Raw genomic sequence first — 22,357 nt, 5'->3', positions numbered from 1 at the left:
AGGGTCATGATTTTGCATAAAACTACAATTATGCCCTTCACTGTCCCCAAACGACAAAAGCCTCACCAATTGCAATTATAGAATAATTTGAGGATTTTATTGTCCTAGAAAGTAGAAACTAGCCATCTGGTCTTTTTGGCCGTAAGAAAAGGAAAAAACATCCGACGGCGTTTGAATGCCCTAGCCGTAGGGCTTCTCGGCCACTGCCTCTAGTCCGCCTCCCACCACCTTCGGCCTCTCCAGCGCTGGCCGCTACTTTTCCACTCCCGCACAGGATCCAGTATCACTTTAAAGCCTCAAGGTAACAGTCAGTATTTTGGAACTCTTTTTTCCTTTTTCTTTTTTGCTTTGATGTGTCATGCATGTCTCTGTTTCTTTTCGTTCCTTGATTCATTTCGAGTATATAACAAGCAACCCAATCGGACTCTGGATTTATTCAATCGAGTTGAACAAATTGAATTGATCGAAAGCACTTAGGGGTTGTTTGGTTAGGATCTTTTTTAGGTAATGTATTAATAGATGCAGCATCTAACTCAAAATTAATTGTTTGATTTGTTGCATCAAACTCAAAAATATAGTAGACCTCACTTGCATCCCCCTAATTCCAAAGCCTAGCCATTTTTATCTCAAACCCATCTCTTTCTTACGCTCACCGCTGCATTCCGGCGTCCCGCTTCCAATCCCGGTGAAGGCATCGCCGGCTTAGATAAGGTAGGACCATTTCGCTCTTTCTTTTTATTTGAAATAGGGTAATCTAAAACAGAGAGGGGGAATTTTTTATTATCGTTCTTCCTCTTCTCTGTTCTTTTTTCTTTTTTTTTGTTAATATATCGACCATTTATATCCAGAGCTTATTTCAATTCTCCTGCAATAATGTCGTTGCTTATATCCTGCTATCTTTTGCAAAGTCACCTCATTTTTCAAAATGAATTTGAGCCCTAGATCCCTTTTACTCTTTTTGCATTTAATTTTTAATTTGGTAGAGCCTAAGCGTTATATTGAAACCCTAGACTATCTATATGATCCTAGAGTAATGAAAAACATAGGTTATATTAATGATCTTGAGGTTGGATCAAAGTTGGTAAATTTTATTCTTCCTCCATTTTATACTATCCTGCATGCAGATGTAATTTGGAATTTTGAATGTTTTTATTTTTTTTATTGTTCAACAACCATGATGATGATTGAGACATGTAATTGAGGTCTAGGAGTCATCTTATGGCTAATGTTTCTAATATTTTCTCTTTTAGTACAAAACAAAATTGAAAAAGAAAATGTCAATTACTGATTATTCATGTTAGACATGCTAGTTTGCCTTGTTAATTGAATTTTTATTTCAGGGAGCTAGCTCTATCTCTTCTGCAACTCTTAGTTAAATTCTATGAAGAGTTTTTGTCCTGAATAGCTTGATCTATTACCCAATTTATTTTCAGGTTTGAGGGGAAAACATCATATCTAATTGCTATCTGATTTAGTTTTCTTTTATTCTTGAACATGGTGAGTCATATATGTTTTGGTGGCTTGCCCATTCCACTTGTCTAAGATTTGGATAATTGGATGATGCCATATGTTATATTTTGATGTGTTAGGTAGTGGCATCACCAAACCCCAAATTGTTTTCTCAAGGCTTTCCTCTGTTATCTGATGTGCCATTCAGCTAGCTAGCTAAGTCGGGTAACCTTAATTTTTATGATTTCTAACTATATGGTAGATGTTTAATTTGCCTGTTTTAATGTCTCCCTGGGGTTGATGCTTACATCAGAAATGCTGTAATATTGTATTCAGTGTGTTCTACTTGGCCATTTTATATATTCTAATTCTCTTTTTTAATCTGTCTCAGGCTTTGATAATATTGAGGAAACTAAGCCTGCACAGTGCTATAACTTCTGCTGTTTTATGTTTGTTATTTGAAAATGTTAAAACATGCTCTCACCCAAACATGGAAGAGAGGAGCTCTTGCGCTGGAATACAGAAATTTTGCACTTCCATATGTTTGTAGAAGCAGCTTCCATGATGGGCAGGTGACAAGCTTACTGAGTTTCTACTTACTGAACAGTTTGTTGCTAACCATACTTCCATAATATTTGTACCATAATTATCATTGTTATACCTCTCACTATATTTCTTCACCAATGTGTTACTCAAAAGCATTACAGTTTTGTGGCTTTCCTTTTTAGAAAAGAGTACTCATGATTGCTTGCTTTTTCCCTATTTTTTAGAGGAGAATTTTATTGCAACCATGTACACCTTAGATTTGATCTTTAGATAGACATCAGGATTGCATAGTATATGACCAAGTTTCCATTTGGTATGTACGGTTTCACTTATTTAATGTGGGAAGTTCAATTGAAGTTGCAATGCTATTGCTCCAACTTCTGAACTGTTCAACTTCCTTCTAGCAATGAATTCTTGTTTCTCTCTTTACATTTTAAGCAATTGATGTTACTACTAGTTTGTCTCTTATAAGAAGCTTATGAAAGCTTATAAGAATTTTATTCTTCTTGCTGCAGATCCTAAGTTCCCCCAGAAGTTTCTTTGGGGTGGAAGATTTCGTGGACGATGAAAACAGTAGACCATACACGTACAAGAAGGAGAAGAAATCCAAAAACCCACACAAGCATATTTCTTTCAAGCAGCGCACTATAGCATTCATGGAGGCCTTCTCACTTGATGTGTTTATATCTAAACGGTTTGTTTCAGCATCAGTTACACACCGGGTGACATGCAAACAAGTTGCGGTTGCTGGGACCAATTCCAAGGACATCAAAGCAGTCCTCAAGTCTAGATCAGACATACCTGCATGCTTGGCTGTTGGGCGAATCTTAGCTGATAGAGCTAAAGAAGCCGATGTATACACTTGTACATACACACCGAGGGAACGGGACAAGTTTGAGGGGAAGATACGAGCAGTGGTTCAGTCGCTGATAGATAATGGTATCGATGTAAAAGTTTATCTTGATTGACGATTCATAACTTCGGTTTGTACTCAAAAGATAATGTATTTTGGCTGAAATGCATGTTGAGAGAAGAATGCTACATCCACAATTCGTTGTTTTTGTGGATCTGATTAATTTATTTGCGTGATGCTGGTCATCTGGTGGCTGTTTTGCATTAATCATTTCCTTGCTTGTATGGTTTCATTAGCTTCTTTTGGAGTCATCGTAAACCTACAATTTTGCTGTTGGATAAAGTTGTAATATATTTTGGATTGATTATGATACCTAAAACTGTCATTAATATGATATCCATTCTGATGGCTTAGTCACAGTCATGTGGCAATTTTATTCAATACTGGATGGATTTAAACTACATCCAAAATGTCTACTGGAATCACTGCTGAAGCTACTCGATATCGTACTTTTTTTCCTTTTTCTTTATGCTTTTTTGACAACTACCGGGGATAAAGAGATAAAATGTATGTGGGTGGAAAATCCCGACTACCGAACTATGTCGTCTCGTTTAAGGTACGGGACTCGAAGTAATTGCCAGAATTTTAAAAAAAAGGTATGGTTCTCGGAAGAATCCCATCAACTAGGGACCTCCGGCGAATCGCGACGAGGGCGCGGGCGCTCTCCTCCTCCGCCGCCACCTCCATCCATGGCATCCACGTCTTCCACTGCCCCGTAAGCTACTCGATATCTTCTTGCTCCTCCTCTTCCTTTCTTGTAGTTATCGGTAGCATTTATTAATATACGATTAGGACGCTGTGGGGATCGTTGCTAAGCTATCGGAGTGCATTGCCTCGCGAGGTGGAAACATACACAGCGTTGATGTCTTCGTTCCTGAGAGCAATCAGGTCTTTTACTCCAGGAGGTGGGCTTCCTTGCCTTCTACTATGTGATCTATTAGTTAATTGTTAAGTAAACAATTGACCCAAATGTCGTGCCTTTAACACACCCTCTCACATTCAGTGTTGACATTTGGACAACTATAGACATCAAGAAGTCATAATTCTATGAAGTGAAATCGTCACTCTACCACGGACGATTGCCTAGTAATTAGCATACAGTAAATGCAAGTTCTTGGTCTGTAAATGAATGTCAATTCATTAAATAGAAGATTGATTTGATTTCTATATTCTGTACTATTAAAGTGATCCTGAGTTTGAATAGTTCTTGGCAGTGAATTTACATTTGATCCTGTGTGTTGGCCACGGGATGCAATGGAGGCTGAATTCCGAAAATTATCGAAGTTCTTCAATGCAGAAGCATCTGTTTTGCGGGTACCTGCTCTAGACCCCAAACATAAGATTGCAGTTCTTGCGTCAAAGCAGGTCGGATCACCTATATGCTATACTAGAATTCTCCAAACTTTGTTTCTAGTACTTAAAATTGCATGATCCCACGAATCTCTTCAGATGTTTGCACTAGAATGAAGCATTTTTGAACATGAAGTGAGTCAATATGTTATATGCACGATATTTATTCTTAAGATTTCCCTTTGTAGGATCATTGCTTGGTGGACTTGTTACATAGGTGGCAGGAGGGTAGGCTTTCTGTGGACATTAACTGTGTAATAAGGTGATGTATGTTTTAGTTCTTCTGTTTTCCTGTTTAAGATGAGTTTCTTTTGCAAATGAATTTTTTTTTAAAGCTTATAGTATGTTATCGCAGCAATCATAATAGAGGTCCAGATACCCATATTATACGTTTGCTTGAAAGGCATGGGATTCCATATCATTTCTTGCCGACAACTTCAGGAAATAAGCGAGAACAAGAAATTCTGGGGTTAGTTGATGATACCGATTTTCTTGTACTTGCAAGATATATGCAGGTAACGTAGTTCACAGCTTGTATACCATAGATGCATGATCACGTTGCCACTGTCATCTTACTGTGTCTTGTATCTAATTATTTCTTACCTGCAGATCATGTCAGGAAGATTTTTGGAGAGCTATGGTAAAGATATTATTAACATTCATCATGGCCTCCTTCCATCATTCAAGGGAGGAAATCCCTCTAAACAGGTATTTGATTCAATAAATCTATCAAGAAGTTGGAACTCCCTTTGTTTTTTTCAGCAAATGTTTATGGCCTCTGATATGAAACCAGGCTTATAATGCTGGGGTTAAGTTGATTGGTGCAACAAGTCATTTTGTAACTGAAGGACTTGATGCAGGTCCAATTATTGAACAGATGGTAATTGCTCGTCAATTTTATTGCTTTGGCATCTTATTGGCAGTAAAAGCTAGCGTGAATAAAGGACTTGATATTAATCTCCTTATGCTTAAGACCCAATATCGTTACATAGTGAATTAGGAATATGGTCATATTTTCCTTACCTTACTGCAGATTCACACAAATAAATCATCTATATCATGCTCATAATTACCAGTTTGGATGCTTATTTATGTGATACAGGTTGAGAGAGTCTCTCATAGAGATAACTTACGAAGCTTTGTGCTAAAATCGGAGAACCTTGAGAAGCAATGTTTAGCTCAAGCAATAAAATCATATTGTGAGCTTCGAGTGCTACCTTTTGAATCAAACAAGACCGTTGTATTTTGAAAGGATTCTGTAAATATTACAAGCTGTATATGATATCCATTAACTATTTGGTGATACATTGCTCCTTTTGTCAACAGCCATATTGGTCTTTAACTCTCTATTTTCATTTTTGAGAACTTCCTGGAAGATGTTTGCCAATCTCTGCTTTGGTAGTATGCTTTAGTGATTCCATAGCCTTACTTGAGTAGCACCACCTGCGGATTGCTGAAACAAGTTCTCCACTCCATACACCCACTTTTCTTAATCTTTTCTCACAAACTCTATTAGATTTCGTGCTGTTCTCAGGCCAGAGTAGCGTATGCCTTCTGCATACTTCTCATGACCTGGCCATGCTGGAAGCTGCAAATACATACCATTAGCAGTATCTGATCATCTCAGAACATTATGAAAATATTCCTGATTCTCTAATCCTGCATTGGGAAGCTCCTATTCAGGTAAAAATGCATGAACTATTGGTATTTCCTTTGTAAATTGGGAAATCACTTTTTCTTGAATGCTTTTAGAGGTTCAGCAAGGACTCTTTCACAGTGACAGCTGCAGTAACCTTGCTTCATTTTACTCAGTTTCACTGTTGCAACTTATCCCAAAGCTGATCACTTGAAATAACTTAATAGTTTATCTCTAATCCTGCACACTTCATTTCACTCTCAGTCTAGCAGATGTTTCTTTCTATGTTTGTTGCAGCTGGCATGGATGGCGAGCGGTGCGATACTACAGCATGAAATAGGAGCTTTCTCTGTATGTGCATTCTCTTTGCTCCTTCCATGATCAGTTAGGCTCCTAATGGTGGAAATGCAAATTTGTTACTGACTTGTGAACAACCCTTCTTACCTACAGTAGAGCTTTATCTGTAGAGACAAAAGAAATTTAGATATTCTATTCAGATTCATTACCAGGTTTTATCTGAAATTTGTACTTCTTTCAAGAGTGTTGCATCATCTTATCATAGACATGTAGTATGATCTGATTATTGTAAACCATGCGAAACATAAAGTGAATATTGTAAAATTTTCATTGAATTGCTGTCATTTTCTGAATCAGTGTACAAAAGTTTTGGAAAAATAAGCGAATTTTTTAGTAGTGTAATATCACCCTTTTCATCGGATGTAAGTTGTGAGCTGTTTTTTAAGAAAATTCCAATCTAAGTGAGGCCCCAGTCTGTTTGTAAAATAGGAATAGTCTTTTTCTAAAATAAACTAAATTATTCTGGTACAGTAACTAAACGAAAACTTAGCTTCTTCTGATATACTAATTCATCATCTTTTCCTCTCTTATTTTATATAATTTTTAAAAATTAATTTAATAATAACCTAAATTACTATTTTGCTCTTAGATTAGACATCACTAATTACTAGTACTATTTTGCATTCAATCAAGAGTATTTTTATCATTTGATTTAAAATGTCACCAATTTTTAATACAAATTTATTACTCTTCGTTACTTTCATATTAACTTTATGTCACATCAAATATAATTATTACTCCCTAATAATATTCAACTAAATAATAAAATAATGTATATTGGTATTAGCTCTCTTATTTTAGTATTAAAAATTAAAATACATTTTTTATAATTGACTTTATTCCGCAAGTGAACTTTAAAAAGTTATTTATCTTTCTTTGACAGCACTTCTCTCCTTTGTACTGAGAACATGATTCACATATCCTGGACTTATTAGTTTAATATACATATTTACTTCTCTAAGAATAATTCACTCGGCAACAGCCAACAAGCAAGATTCAGCTCAAAATTTGGCTTATAGGATGGGCAGGGGTAAATATATAATACGCTAAATATAAAACATTTGCTATTTATATTTCTCTAATAACAGTATAACATTACAATCTAGTCTATATTATATAATTGTCAGCAAAAAGTTTATTTATAATGTCATAAGTACTACTAGAATCTTTTGATTCTTTCAAAATTATTATTATTATTATTAATTTTTGACCAAAATATTTATAGAATATTCGTCATTGATATTTATTAATGTTAAAAAATATAATACTAAAATACCCTTGTTTCTTAGGCTTATTTGGTTTGAGGCTAAGCCCCAAATTTAACTAGTTGGTCTTGTTTCTTAGTCTTAATTATTTTAAGAGTAAACTTGATTAGATATAAAAAAAATAAAAAGATATTCCATCGTTGAACCAATTCAGGGAGGCTACTTGAACTAAAACAAAATTGGCTCTAAAGTTTAGAGTGCAAAAAATTTTATTACATGTATTTTTTGTTGCAAAAATTAGATAATTTTCCAACCGTTAAAAGTAATTTATATAAGGGCATAATAATCTTTTCATATCTAAACTTTGTTTTAAATGTGATTAGTTAATTTAACTGTGAGTTTTTATTTAAAGAGTTTAATGATTTCGATAGAAATTATTATAATTAAAAAAAATCTATAATGTCAAATTAATAATTTGAAATTTTTAAGTAGTAATTATGTTAAAAAAACGTACAATCTATAATCATGAAATCCAACTTGATAAATAGGATCGCCAAAATGTCCTGTAAATTTACATATATAATGACCTGGCAAAGGTTGATCGTTTTTTTATTAAATTTAGGGGTGTGGTTAATTTCAATAAATAAAATTTGGAGGAGCAATTCCCATACTTTCCCAATGCCAAGTATTGTATGCAGTAGCTTCTTTGCTATATGTTCATTCGTAATAGGAAACAGTATGAATGTGGTATTCGTAATAGGGCTTGGATTCGTCTTCTCCATCTTATGTCTCTTGTTTCAATAACATTTCCGTTTTCAATCCCTCTTAATGTTTGTTTGTTTGTTTGTTTGTTTCCTTCAGAAATGAATTCTTATGTCTCTCGTTCCTCATAAGATTTTTTTTTAATTTTTATATTTTTCTTGGCTTAGAAGTTAGAAGCCAATCCAATTTAGTAGATAGTAGTGGGTGGTTCCGAGAATCCTAGTGCCAGGATTGCCAGAGGTCGTTTTAGCCAAAAATACAAATTATAGTGAGACCATCTCTCACGAAAGAAGGAAATTCTGCACCTCCTGCACCAACCATTCGTCAAACCACTCACGAAGTAGTGAGTTAAAATAGCATAATACCATCCAAATCTAATGCATTTCAAATATCTAGCACACTGATCATCTCAGGTCTTTCGATGCCGCTACGTTTCCACTTGTCTTAAAACCACTTCTCTCCAAAAAAAAAAGTTTAAGAAAAAAAAAACCTAAATGATCAAATCCACTTTCTTTCTATCTACTAATTGTTATCGTACCGTATTCCCTGCTTAAAAAAAACACTCATAATCCTTCTATTCAAGTCTAATACATTTATTAGACCATCTTATCCTAATGATGCTTCATTCGTGAGCAGGTCAAATTGTCCAACGTGAGAGCATAATTGTGCAACCTCTATCAAATTCCATCCTGATCCGTGGCAGCCGACGTTCTAATTTTTAAGCACGACAGTGCATTTGTAACATATTTACCTCAAATCCTCTCAGCTTGTGATTGCATCCTCTGTATCCAAAATTGTAATAAATTTGAAAGACAACGCCCCCAAACTTCCAAAAACAGAGAAAAACAAGCAAATTATTGTCTTACAGACTCTGTTGAGAAGCACATAAGTTCTGCTCAGTAGAAGCAAGAAAAACTTTAGTAGATAAAATACTGAGTAATAAACCTACATAAAGTAGCATTGATGCAGAATATAAGGGTCTATATAATACATGTGTGTATATATGTTGCAAAGCACGTATAGATTGTAATTCAATCAGAAAATAACGAGAAACTGTCCGGCAGTTTGATAAACAAAACAATGAAATGGGAATATTTTTTTCAGAACAAATTACCACAGCAATGTCTTGAACAAAATTAACTGCCAAATGACCACAAAAACAACAATACATTAGACTCAGAAGCATGCCGTCTTAGAATGACAATCTTTTCTGACTAACAGAGGTATCCAGAAATAACTTTGCACATCTTTAAATAAATACAAAACCAATTGAAAGCCTCACCACAATTCTGAAACAAATGAGCCTATTACACTGTCTCTTATAACAGGATCTGCATGAACTTATGGAAATCCTACACTTTAACAAGTCCTCCATCTGGCAAAAGAAGCTGAGCAAAATGCTCAAATGAAATATTCCTACTCTTATTGCTTTACCTTCACACAATCAGGTTGGTCCCGAGAAAGACATAACATGACAGTCTTGTAGTCTTAGGCTAATTAAAGCTAAATTAAAAGATGACATGTAATAAAGGGAGTACCTTTTGCCAATTATCTGGATTGTGTAGGAGAACAAAGCAAACCTGATGCATCTGCTCCCACCACTGCAAGCTCACAAACAGCACAAATTTGTCCTTCAATGGCTGGTACAAAATGAGACCCACAATAAGGGCAGGATACATCTTTCTGACCACGGTAGATCGGAACAAAGGTTGCTCCACAAACAACAAATGGATTTCTGTAATCGTAATTCAACTGGTTAGCATCTTGTTTATCGCTGCAAGCCTGTAGCACCTGCCTGGCCTTCTTTCCTTGGGCCTCATTTGGGCTGTTCTCCAGAAGCATCCTTGCAAAATTAGAAGCTGTAGAGTAGTTCCCTCCCTTGAAGCAGATAGTCATAGCGCTTGTGAGCACGAGTCTCATATGAATCCTCTGAAGCTTACAGTTGGTGAAATATGCTGCCAACTCTTGCTGCCGAATGATATTATCTTTAGTTTCCTTTCTTTTGACTTCAATCTTCAATCCAAGCACATATTCTCTTACTATCTCAATCAACTCCTTCACTTCATCAACTTCCCTTCTCGAGTCCACTACAATTAGTGGAATAGTGTACAGGAGATTAAGAAATTGTCGCAAAGCCTCTGGAAATTTTCCTTCGGTAGTGGCTCGGTATGCTGCCTTGAGCTTCTCATCCATCTGTGACAACTTGAACACAAGTGCTGGTGGGCCCCTCACATTAGGGCTGGCAGACTCGCTCCACCCCTTCTCGGCAGCTATAGATATCACTGGGCCCGTAGGAAAAGCTTGCAGATATGTGTGGCTGCCCATGTGAAGATCCATGAAGAATGGTTTTAGTGGTGCGAAGTTCTTAATACCCAACTGCCGGCTAAGTAGGCGCATGGCAGTGTCAAAGTTTCCAGCTGCCACATGCTCCCCGGCAAGGGAGGACTTCTGGATCCAGATTTGGCTGACAGGCATGCCTGGTGTTGGTGCAACAAACACAGCAGATCGAGCATTACCTGCAGCCTTTGGTGTATCAACGTCAGGTGGTAACTCCAAATCTTCAAGATCCCATCCACCTTCCTCATCATTATCTTCATTTTCTTCACCCTCAACTTCTGCTACTAAATCACCATTCTGCATTATGCCCTCTGCGTCAACCATATCCAGTTCCTCATCGCCCCAGTCACCGTCAATAGCCTCTTCTTCTTCATTTCCTGCCTTTCCAAGGTTATCCAATCCACCTTCAAAAATACCACGCATGACCCTTAATAAAGGCCAGTCCCCACTACACATGAGAGGTGCAGGGGGCATCAGAAGAGAATGGACTTTTCCCTCAGGTAGAGAGGGGGTATTATCTCCCAATTCAGCAGCAAGCCTATCGGCCACTTCAGTTAGTCCATGACTGGCAGCAGTGACATATGCAAGAGGTAACTGGCCAGCTTTTTCCAAGATCTTGACTCGTTCCTGAATGTCACCTAAATACATGGCATTGTGGAACTGACCCATCACGTCATTCTTAATTTCAGCTATCCTGAGCATTTTGGACAGCTTATCCATGTTCCCAGTCACAAGATACAGAAAAGAAAGTCGCTCGAAGTTCTTTGTCTTCTGGTATGCATATTCCACAATACTAGTGTTTCCCTGCCGGAGAGCCTCAATGCCCAACCTGTACCAGTGGTCTTTCTCATCTATCTCTTTTGCAGAAGCAACAGCAATCTGGATGTTACCACTCTCAAGAGCCAAATTAAACCGAGTCCTCTCATCTTTGACAAAATGCAGTGCTACTTCAGGATATCCTTTCTGTTGCAGATATGAGATCACAGCCTGCCCACATAGCTGTGAGTTCCTGATCATACTCATCACATTGTCGTATTGTTTCCTCAGAAGGGCAAGCTTGAAGATGTACTCTGAAGCATCAACAGAGATGACCTTGTTCTTCCCCTCACGATCCAAGCAATATATATTGTTCCTAGATACCTTGGTTACATAAATAGGGACATCAAGAGTTCTTATGATTCCACTGTCCCCATTAGGAAGGCAATATTTAATATGGTTCAAAGTTGTGTAAACAAAGACACCATTGTCATCCCAAGCACCACTTTTCACACGGATTGTCTCATGCAATGTGCAACGATGCACAAGTTTCTTATTAGCAATAACAATAGTGTGTTTGCTAAGCAATGCAACAGACTCCATGTCGCTCGACCAAACAACATACTTAACAGATGGAGTCTGAAGTTCACCGAGAATAATTCTCTGCTGAAGATCAAAGATGACTACCCTATCCTCTGCCCTGCACAACAAGTTGCCTGTCCCAGCATAAAATATTGCATCAGTAGCAATGGGAAGGACACTTTTCTTCACAATTTCATTCTTAAGGTTCTTCACCAATGCCTGATTGTTGCTTTTGTCAAGAACGGCAAACCTGTTGCGAGCTACAAAAATAGCTGAACTCCCAGCTCCTTTCTTTGCGTCCTGCATATAATCAGCTCTTCCAACAGCTTCCTTGGGCACGATGTATAGCTCATATGATCCCCCATCGACATCAGAACAGATTAAGATAGCATTCTCTGTGGGGCTATAAGACAATGCTCTGGGTCCCTGATTCAAGCTAATAGATCCAGGCCTTCTTACTGGAACCACTTGGTTATCCTTTTGAGATGAAAATTCATAGAACCGCAAAAACCGGTCTTTTACATAGTATAGATTATCACCACTCACAGAAAAAGCAGGGCGTTCCCTCTCCAATTTGAAGACAATCATGCCACTATCATGACCAGCTGCAAGAAGGTTCATTTCTGGATGTGTAGCAAGAATCCAAAAACGATCATGATCACGGCGAAATGTCTGCAGACCAGTGCGTTTGGTAGCATCCCATATGCGAATACTTTTGTCCTCTGAGTTGGAAACAATAATATCCTGCTTTGCATGGAACATTACACAAGATACATTATTCATGTGCCCCCTCAATGTGTCTACTTCCCAAGCCTTTGTATCTGGACAAGAAGAATAGTAATAATTCATGAATTATCAAAGAAAAAGCATAACATACTGCTTATCAATTTCCCAACAGCGACAAAAAATTCTACAATTTCTCCATTGGCCAGAGTAGAAAAACCCTAATCTACCTGCTGTTTATATTTCTAAGTTCTAACTTCTAAGTATGTTCGGAAGGTGCTAATACTGCTGACCAATTTTTGCGAAATACACAAGAATATTTATATTTTCTCCTAATTCAAAAGAAATAATGATAGACAAGATCTGTGTGCTTTTAGCTTCTTTATTATTCCTTAAGGCACTTTTATGAGCCTCAAGTTAATGTGATACTTTTGAAGTCACAAGGAAGTGTAGGAAGGGGTTCTTGAGCTTACCATTCATTCGCCACAGCTTCACTTGCCGATCATCAGCTCCAGACACAATAAGAGGCAAGCTAGGATGAAAAGATGCCCAGTTGACTCCACGATCATGACCTTCCAAGACATACTTGACGACAGCATCAACTCCCCCAAACAAATCAGTGTTCATCTGGGTTAGACGCAAAATATCATCAGCTGGAGAAACTGTCTTCTTCCTCAGCGCTCCAATATCCCAGACGCGGACCGTCTGATCCAGAGAAGCCGATACGACCAGGTCCTCCTTAGGATGAAAGGATGCACACATGACATAGTGGTTGTGCCCAGTCAACACTGCAATGCAGTTACGAGACTGCCAGTTCCAGATCCTAATTGTTTGATCATCACTGGCACTGACGATCCATGGGTACTCATCATGAAATTGCACAGTACGAATATAATCAAGGTGTCCAAGAAGGGTAAACAGGCATCTGTGGGTCTTATAATTCCAGACCTTGATCTTGTAGTCATCTCCTGCAAATTCATATGATACCATAATTATTTCTACAAGTAGTACATACTAGAAATGACACACATCTACTTTATTTTTCAACAACCATTCATGCTTGAAAAGATCTCCAAACATCAATTTCGTCAAAGAAAAACCATATCAAATAGTAAGTTTGTAGCAAATCATCAAATCATGACCAAATCAGATTTCAACAACAGCAGTAGAAAGGATGAGCATAAAACCATTTACTATGTGATCTCTACAAAATCCACATAACTCACTAGATCTACACATTACAACCAAGTATAAGCTCGTCGTATCTACAATACATAGATGTTTAAATTATGATTACAAGAATAGGAATGTTAAAACGTATCTCACCTCCAGAGACGAAGAGGGGTTGTGATTTATGGAAGTGGACGCCGCGAACTGGGCCATCGTGCTCATCAAACCGGTCAATGAGCGTGCCCATCCGGTAATCCCATAGCTGGATCACCCCGCTGTGGAGACTAGCGAGGATCCATGGCCGCTTGCTATGGAAGCTGAGCCCCTTAACCCGATTGCTCTTCGTCTCAAATTTGGTCAACATCTCTTCTCCAATGCTTCCGCCGTCCTCAAACTGCCGGATCTCACGAAACCCGAGCTACCACAAGAACGCTGAGAGATCGAAATCGACAGAAGAGGAAACGGTCGAATTAGGACGAAATCCGGTGCAAGGGTTAGGGTTAACGCTCTGATCGGGGTAGTCATGTGTCATCAAGAAGAGAAATGAGAGGAAGAGCGCTGACCTCGGGATTTAAGACCGGATCTGGATCTCCGGGAAGGGGAAGAGAAAGATCTCTCGGGAGTCGATCTCGCCGTCGAAGTGGGATCGTCGCCGTTGTAGTCCCCCCCTCGTCGTCGAAGAGATTGGATTGGGATCGCGGAGCACAATGAGATCTCCCGTTACGCTGCCACCTCTTCCTCTCTCTTTCTCGTCTTAATACTTTTTGGGGGGGTTCTTTTTTTTTATTTTCTTTTTTCTTTTTTTTCGTTTTTTTCGTTTTTCGCATCAACGTTTATAGCCGTTGATTTCTTTATGTCGGATTGACGTGACTTGGGTGTTATTGGAGTGCGTTAGACGTGCGAGGATCAGACTTGCAATGCTACGAGGAAATCTATTCGTGGATTTTGTTTTAATAGAATGTGTCGAATTAATTTGTATGTAGAATTCAGATAGTCTTTTTTGGTTCCATGTTTGCTTCCATCATCCAATAAATCAGTATGGCTATTCGAATATAATCAGTAGAAATAAACATTATATAGGATCAAAAAAATTATGAGGATTTAATAGAATGTAGTCATGTTTTCCCCAAAAAATTTCTATCACGAGAACAAACAAAAGGACAAGATCTCTGAAGTAAGAGCTTGAGGTTAAAGATTATATTGCTGTGCTCGTACCAAATCTTCCATCAAATGATAGAAAGTAGTAGGAGCATCACACACTGAGACAACCCTAGGTGAGGGGACTACCGAGCTTGGGCTAGGCAAGTCGAGATAGGGAGGCTCTCTCAGTTTGGCTTGCGCACATGCGCTCGAACTGGTGTTAGTTAGGGCTGGTGCAAGTGGCATGAGATTAGCGTTGCGGAGACGATGCTGATGGATAGGTGGACAAGAGTGAGAATGGTAGGGAGGTTGATGGTCGAGCATAGGAGTGTTCTCAACAGTGATAGGCTGCGTTTAGCTAGGTGGTGGCTGTGCGCAAAGGGGCCAATTAGAGTTAAGAAGAGAAAGAGACTAGATGGGTAGGAGTAAATACAAAACATACCCGACCAGGTAGCACTCCACGTATTATATAGGAGGCTAATCCGATTTAGACTGTCCAACCGAGTTGGTTAGAAACCGACCAAAGCAAATAATAAACTTTTCTTCCTTCTCCCCTGAAATCTTTTAACTGCTGTACATTCTCTCTTATAATTCATAACTAGGCCAAGCCCATTATTTCTTAAAAAAGTCATTTCTTTAATACACAGTTCCTAAAGAAAGGAAGTATTGAGGTAGGGACTCCACAGGAACTTGATACCGAGTAAAGCAACGGAACATGCTTGAAAAAAATTTCATAACTATCTAACATCAAGAGTTGAGCAATATAAAAATAACGAGATGATCTGTATTAACTAGGTAATAGGTAAAGTTCTTCAAGAAGAAAGTTTGGAAATGAAGAGGACGTGTTTGATTATCTGATACAAATATATAATGATTTGCCTCACTCCCATTTTATCCATCACTGATCCTGTATATGCTACAAAGCTTGCATCTCCAAGTTGGCATGTTGACTCTTCTCAGCCCCAGTCTCCGAGACAGATGAACCATGAACGTCGTTCATGTTCATCTCCTGCACCGGAGGCGGGTTGACGACAGTCATTTGCGAGACAAGATTATCCGAGAGGCGTCCCTTCATTTCTCGGTGTTCTTGACAGATAGCACACCAGTGCATGCAGCAATGAACCACACAAGGATCACACGGCGAGTTCTGCAGCAATGATAATAGATAATAATAAAAAGGATTGCACAGAGATGCTAGCGAATTTAGCATATAAAAACGAGAGGAACAAATAAAAGAAGGAAACCAGTAAGATCTAATTAATGTGGTGTATCAACATAATGCCGATAACACTAGCTTTACGAGTAAAAAAAAAACACTAGCTTTACGAGTAAATATGGAATCTACTGATGAGGAACACGTTCATGGGATCAGCCATTAGCATCTTCTGTTGAGCCAATGAAGAAATTGCAGATCAGCTGGCTAATTTCTGTTGATACTTACAAAACATCACTTGCACGAAAAATGACATTAATGAAGTTCAAACTTAGAACTCTGTGGGAATGCATCTAGCCTGTCTTTGTCCTCCATACATGAAACCTCATTCCTATCACATCATTAGCATAACAGAAAGAACTACAGATTTGAGATACATGCAATTTGCACTGAATAATCACGAATAAACACCAATGAAATTACTGCATAGGTTATGCTAATTTAATTCACCCAGTATAGTAGCAGCAGCCACATCATCAGGATAACCAGAGAACACTTTAGATCTTTTCTAAAGGAACTGTTTGTTCTAGGTAAAAAAAAAAACCTCCTATTGGTAACAGCACTTAACCCTTTTGTAGTAGTTAGTAATAGATCATTTATGTATACAAGACATATTCTTCTCCATATAAAGCATTTGGGCTTCATATATTTCAGGATGAAAGGTAAGCCAGGTGCCATTAATTTACATGAACAAGATTTTGACTTAATATTTCTTCAAACACTAATTGAAGCTCAAAATTGTGCATATGAATATACAGACATACATATAAAAAATGTATTATCCTGATGTTGAATTCAATATTTTGCTTCTCCAAAACCCACAGCAATATTTTGGTTTTCAAAAACCCACAGCAAGTATACCACTATAAAAGCAAAAGACTAAGGCTACTCTATATAGCTCATGTAACTGTTTGAGGAAAGATGCAAATTTCATTTGGAAGTAAAACACAAAGGCAACAAGGGTTGGTAGGGACAAACATCTTGGAAGCCTAATAAATTTATCGGATGGTGGTCAATATAACCAAAACAACACCATGTTGATAGAAAGTGATAGAAAAATGGCTTTTTACATAATTGCCACTGATTCTTTTTAAATATCATCATCACTACTACCATTCTTCAAAATATCATCATTGCATCAAAATCATTGTGCTCTTTCAAAAATGAGATCATAATTAAAACAAAATTTAGATTCAAAGAAGACTACCTTACCCTTATATAAATTGTTTAAAATGGTTCAATGCTATCCAAAATTTTATTTAATATCATAGTAGAAGAAAAAATATCTTATTTTATGCAAGACAAAAATTGTTAATAATATTTTACACTCTAAACTTCAAGAAAGAAGGGTATTTTAATCATTTATATATGTTTGTTAATTTTAACAATAACTTGTTAGGAATATTCTATGAAAAACTAACCATAATGGCAATTTTAAAAGAGTCAAAAGATTTTCAGTGGCAATTATGATGTTTTAAAGAATGTAATGGCAATTATGATATTTTGAAAACTTCAGTGGCAATTATATAAGAAACCTAACAAAAAGTATAACAGGTAGATGCCCACATACCTGGTGCTTAACTATGCTATTGTGGGCCTTTTTGTCATTAAAAAAAATTGCTACTGCAGCTCCTATTTAATCGAAATCCATGTATCTATTCAGTGATGACCAAGCAAAAAAGATAAATGTGCAACACCAACCTAAGGAAATACACAAGCATGTAGGCGATTAATTCTAGAGCAAATGCAAACACAAATTTTGGCTACATTTTTCTCCCGGTGTCACATTCAGAGATAAAAGATATACAGAACATGCAATCCAGTAAAGGATGGCATAAGAATTTCACCTTTAGATGATATTTCTTCTGCAGAGATTGACGGAAAATACCAGTATAGATACCACACATCCACCAACTAAACAACAACCCTTCTCCAATGAGAAATGATGTTCTTGGATCAATGCCATGGAAAACTGCTGTAGCAACTGCAAGTGCAATACCACCTTCCACAAAGATAGCATGACATGTGCAAGGTCTTGTCCACGGTATATCTTCTCTGATTCTCTCAACATTACGCCCAAACAACACACAAGGACAAAACAGTCCAGTCCAACCTATCATTAACAAGAAACACAAATTTCAGATAAGTTGCAAGCACTGACAGCTTTAGATAAAAGTTCCACAGTAGGAAACACTGTTAACAATAGATAAAAGTGCGGAACAGGAAATAGTGCTTAGAACAACTACATATTCTGGGAACAGTAAAAGTAAATATGCTAAGCAATATAATATGCTGTAATTACGAAACAACAAGTAAATATCATTAATCATCGCGGAGCTATTCACCTATTCCTTATTAGCTTCTCATAAGTACGGCATATAGTAATTAGCTAAACAAACACAAGGATTATTTCTATTAGAATGGCAGTTTTCACTATTCTATTGTTAGAATGGCAGTTTTTCCATTTCAGCTCTGAAGTTTTCCTGTCATATGATCTTAATAACAAGTATAAGCCAAAGGTACATGATATATATACATATACGCCTATCTATATGTGTATGCATAGACACATACAATAGATATATTCTTCAGTGTAATATAAAATGGCATTCTGTTGCATTTCATATATATGTTTGTGTTTCCTTAAAAAAAAGTTAAATTACAGGGACACCCCTTGAACAATAGCGTAATATCACACTGACCCCTTGAAGAAAAAAACCCGATGCAAACACCCTGTAAACTATCGAAGTGTGACAAAAGGGACTTTCTGTTAGGGTAACGTTACTCATTTTGATGGAAAATGGTCACATATTTGGCGCGTTACCCCCTTTTTATGCATTTGTTGACCATGCTACCCTCAAAATAATTGACGAAAATGTACTATAGTGATTCAATCATATAATCACTACAAAACCTTTTCCCATATTGAACTTGTATCGACAAATAAGCATGAGAATTCAAGCTTACCCAACTCAATTGAACTATTCATCCTTATGTTAACACCAAATCAAAATTTTAAGCACGAAAAGGAAATTAATCTTACAGCTCTCAGTATCCTCTGCGCAGCCAAAGATTCCAGTGGTCCACGGCTCATTGGCTGGCGGCTCGTAGCTCTCCGGAAGCGGCTGCCCGCACTCGTTGCATCTCCGCACCTCCAACTGACCAAATAAAATTTAATCACGATTAAAGAAGACGACAACGCAAACGAAGCCCTTACTCCAATCTGAAATCGTTGGGAAATGGCATTGAATCAAGAACTAAGCATACCTGAGGAACGCGGACGGGTTGATTGAGTTCTCCGGGCCGGATCTCCTCCGCTGGGGCATCTTGATCCTTCCCCAGCTTCACGTAGCGCGATGCCGCTGTGCCCTCCGCCATTCTTCGAAACTTTTGGAGACGATCGGAGATTCAGGACCTCCGAGAGATGGATGAAGAGTTTTAGATCTGGAGCATAAATCTAGGATATGGGAGAATCCGTAACCGCCTGGGGAATCTGGTGACCCGCGACCTACCTGAACGCATATACTAGTTGGTCACTCCGTTGAGCACGGGTGCACCGCCTCGGGCTTTCGCGTTCGGAAGGTTCGTTGGTTTGGCCCGAGGTCGCGAATGATGTGGTGCGTGAGATGCACGTAAAGCGACCCATTTCTCTGATTCGCCGCTCAAAAGTCTTTCCTTATTACCATTTTTTTAATTTGTTTTTTTAAGAGAAACCCCATAAGGCATAAGCCCATATTTTATTTATTAGTTGGAGAATCTTATGTGCAAATTAAGAGGGAAGATAGATTTGACACAAGCCTCCACTTAATTACAATAGTAAGTATCACAAACAAAATACATCAATACGCACAAACAAAATTCATCAATAAGCACAATCCTTATAAATCTCATGGGAAAGTAGTGGCTTGGCTTGAATATGACAGTAAGACATCTTATAGAGTAAAGTAATATGCAAATTTGATGAGAGAGCGACTTCGGAGCATAGATTCAATGTAAAACATCCAAATCTTCAAATACACATGTAAATCGCGTGGGTAAATTCCTCAACGCGATTATCTCTCAGTAAAAAGATTTCACATGGCACACAACATCACAAATTTATCATAAATAAACTCAACCATAAGAGTCCGGATACAAGTTCCACATGCCACAACAATCCTTTTAAATACACTAAAGTCCAAAATACATCATCAATCATAACGCCCTCGCAGGGACTTTATCATAGCTCACCGAGCTATTCACCACACTGGGTAAATACTCTCAAGAAATAATCATCCATCACATAATCATCCATCATCCCATACATCGAGGGGGAATATATACACATCTAGCGGTAATGTCACATACACGTGTATGACAACACTACATGTGATCAGTAGTATGTGGCCATCAGATTAAGAACCCCGGTCGTAAGCCCATATCTCACTCTCTCTAAATCATCACTGCCCTCAGCGGGAGCTTTGCATCGTCGGGTACCGCTAGAGATATATCTCCACTTCACAATCATATTCTTTTATCATTATAATCTAGTCATGACTACAGTATAATTACCTGAACGCCACACAGGTGTAGGCCGCTAATAGTATAGTCATATAAAATACACTCTACCTTAACCCTGGGCTGAGTGAATAGGGGCACTGCCTAGTTAAAATCTGACTACTAATAATAGGTGAAAGTGGTGCAGTGTCTGTGAGTGTATAAGACATGTCATAGTCATCATAATCGTTATATTCTATATTCACAATAGATATTTATACAAGGGTATATCATACATGATACATGTAGAGCATCATTACTAATGCATATGCTAGCATTATCATAATATTATGATGAGTAATCTATCAATAATTGCACATGTCAAGATACATCATAGTACACTAAATGCATGTACTAATATTAATATTCCTATAATATCATGCAAATAATAACTGTAACTACATTATTTCTAGAATTGTATAAACTCTACTCGCCTAGGGTCTCCACATCATACTAAATCTCGTCAAAACCCTCCTTATGCGGTGTTAATCCTATTAATTCACGCAAGCTATACGTAATATCAGTGAACTAATAGAATTAATTATCTTATTAGAAAATTTATGTTTAGGCATATACATGATTCAATGGTGTCCTATGTTATCCTAAAATTCACATGATAATAAATTATCATTACGGGAGTTATGCTAATTAATTAGTGAAGTAAAAATAGATAAACGGGGTTATAGAGTCCAAATGGCCCCAAATGGGCTAGGCTGGAGGTATTAGGTTAGGCTCAAGCCTGGCAAGGGGGCTCTGGTGGACTAAGGTGGGCTGGGGGTCCAACCACAGCCCACCAAAGTTGGATTAGTGGGTTGCGGCCTACAGCCCACCCAAGCCTAAGTTGGTGGGTTGCGGCCTACAACCCACCCGAACCAAGTTGGTGGGCTGTGGCATGCAGCACACCAACACCTATCTCCTCCCCATCTCCTTCGAGGGAGACAGAGGGGGAAAGGGAGGAGGTAAAAGGGAAGATAAAGGAAAAAGGGGAGGAGGGCTCGACGGCAGCGAGGGAGGGGAAGGTTAAGCTACCGAAATTAATGGCGGGGGGTAGGAGGGCTTACCGGGGGGCTTGGTCGGCAAGCTCGACGACTCTCGGTCCGGGGCTTCGTCGGCTTCGGCATCGGCAACCGGAGAGAGAAGAGGAAGAGAGATAGTGAGGTGGAGAAGTGGTGTGGTGGGGGAGGGGGAGATGGGGTTAATGGAGGTGGGGAAGGTGGCGTGCACGGCAAGGGAAGAGGAAGAAGAAGAAAAGAGAGGATGAGTGCGTCACATTTTTTTTTTTTTAAATTGAGGCGTTACACAATGGGGGGATAAAAGATGAGCTTGGAGGAGGAAGATGGGGTGAGTAGCAGCAGCTAAGTATAGATTCTGTGGAAGAGTGACGGTAAGATTGTTTTCGGCAAAAAAACCTTGGAGAGGATGATTGGTAGAGGAAAAAAACCTCTTACTAGAAAAAAAAAGTGTCTTTCTAAGCCACTCTGCTGAGCAAAACCGGCACTGATAAATAATATTAAAAATTTTTAAAAAAGAGGAAGAATGAAACCAAAATCCTAACAGAGAAAATTAAAATTGATGAGTTTATTTGTATAGTGTTTTGACAAAATTAAGTAGATCTACTCTAAAACTTATTTATCAAACTAGTCACCTTCCCAAAATAATTATTTGAGAAGACGAGCCCATGG

General features: G+C 38.1%; 4 protein-coding genes across 9 annotated transcripts; 2 read left to right on the top strand and 2 right to left on the bottom strand.

The window, feature by feature from the left end:
• The first annotated feature begins 89 nt into the window (after positions 1–89).
• On the top strand, positions 90–3,114 carry LOC140781240 (uncharacterized). 2 transcript variants are annotated; one of them, XM_073127147.1, is made up of 4 exons: positions 95–301; positions 1,590–1,674; positions 1,841–2,021; positions 2,511–3,114. In XM_073127147.1, exons 3-4 carry the CDS (start codon positions 1,914–1,916, stop codon positions 2,961–2,963), a joined length of 561 nt encoding a protein of 186 aa, XP_072983248.1. In that variant the 5' UTR covers positions 95–301; positions 1,590–1,674; positions 1,841–1,913; the 3' UTR covers positions 2,964–3,114. The 2 variants fall into 2 exon arrangements, with proteins under 2 accessions (XP_072983247.1, XP_072983248.1); XM_073127146.1 differs by lacking the exon at positions 1,590–1,674 and having other exon boundaries at positions 90–301.
• Positions 3,115–3,437: 323 nt separating this feature from the next.
• Positions 3,438–6,557, top strand: LOC140782150 (formyltetrahydrofolate deformylase 1, mitochondrial-like). Of its 5 annotated transcripts, XR_012107815.1 has the most exons (9): positions 3,440–3,623; positions 3,701–3,813; positions 4,123–4,273; positions 4,447–4,520; positions 4,614–4,773; positions 4,868–4,966; positions 5,052–5,138; positions 5,361–5,941; positions 6,192–6,557. XR_012107815.1 is itself a non-coding variant. In XM_073128579.1 (8 exons), exons 1-8 carry the CDS (start codon positions 3,507–3,509, stop codon positions 5,505–5,507), a joined length of 924 nt encoding a protein of 307 aa, XP_072984680.1. In that variant the 5' UTR covers positions 3,439–3,506; the 3' UTR covers positions 5,508–6,557. The 5 variants fall into 5 exon arrangements, 4 of the variants coding, with proteins under 4 accessions (XP_072984682.1, XP_072984680.1, XP_072984681.1 ...); XM_073128579.1 differs by having other exon boundaries at positions 3,439–3,623; positions 3,725–3,813; positions 5,361–6,557; XM_073128580.1 differs by having other exon boundaries at positions 3,439–3,623; positions 4,123–4,222; positions 5,361–6,557.
• Positions 6,558–9,487: 2,930 nt separating this feature from the next.
• Positions 9,488–14,542, bottom strand: LOC140781878 (coatomer subunit alpha-1). The gene is made up of 4 exons (XM_073128158.1): positions 14,350–14,542; positions 13,943–14,218; positions 13,090–13,584; positions 9,488–12,714 (listed from the first exon to the last, which is right to left on the bottom strand). Exons 2-4 carry the CDS (start codon positions 14,148–14,150, stop codon positions 9,767–9,769), a joined length of 3,651 nt encoding a protein of 1,216 aa, XP_072984259.1. The 5' UTR covers positions 14,151–14,218; positions 14,350–14,542; the 3' UTR covers positions 9,488–9,766.
• A 1,148-nt stretch (positions 14,543–15,690) lies between these two features.
• LOC140782901 (cell number regulator 6-like) lies at positions 15,691–19,783 on the bottom strand. Its single transcript, XM_073129766.1, has 4 exons — positions 19,407–19,783; positions 19,183–19,297; positions 17,987–18,252; positions 15,691–16,073 (listed from the first exon to the last, which is right to left on the bottom strand). The coding sequence occupies exons 1-4, from the start codon at positions 19,515–19,517 to the stop codon at positions 15,843–15,845; spliced, it is 723 nt and encodes a 240-aa protein (XP_072985867.1). The 5' UTR covers positions 19,518–19,783; the 3' UTR covers positions 15,691–15,842.
• Positions 19,784–22,357: the final 2,574 nt, after the last annotated feature.

This window comes from Typha latifolia, chromosome 2 (assembly GCF_019914945.1).
Source record: "Typha latifolia isolate L0001 chromosome 2, TyphaL0001v2, whole genome shotgun sequence".
NCBI classification, from domain to species: Eukaryota; Viridiplantae; Streptophyta; class Magnoliopsida; order Poales; family Typhaceae; genus Typha; species Typha latifolia.
This window is presented reverse-complemented; position numbering and strand designations above follow the sequence as displayed.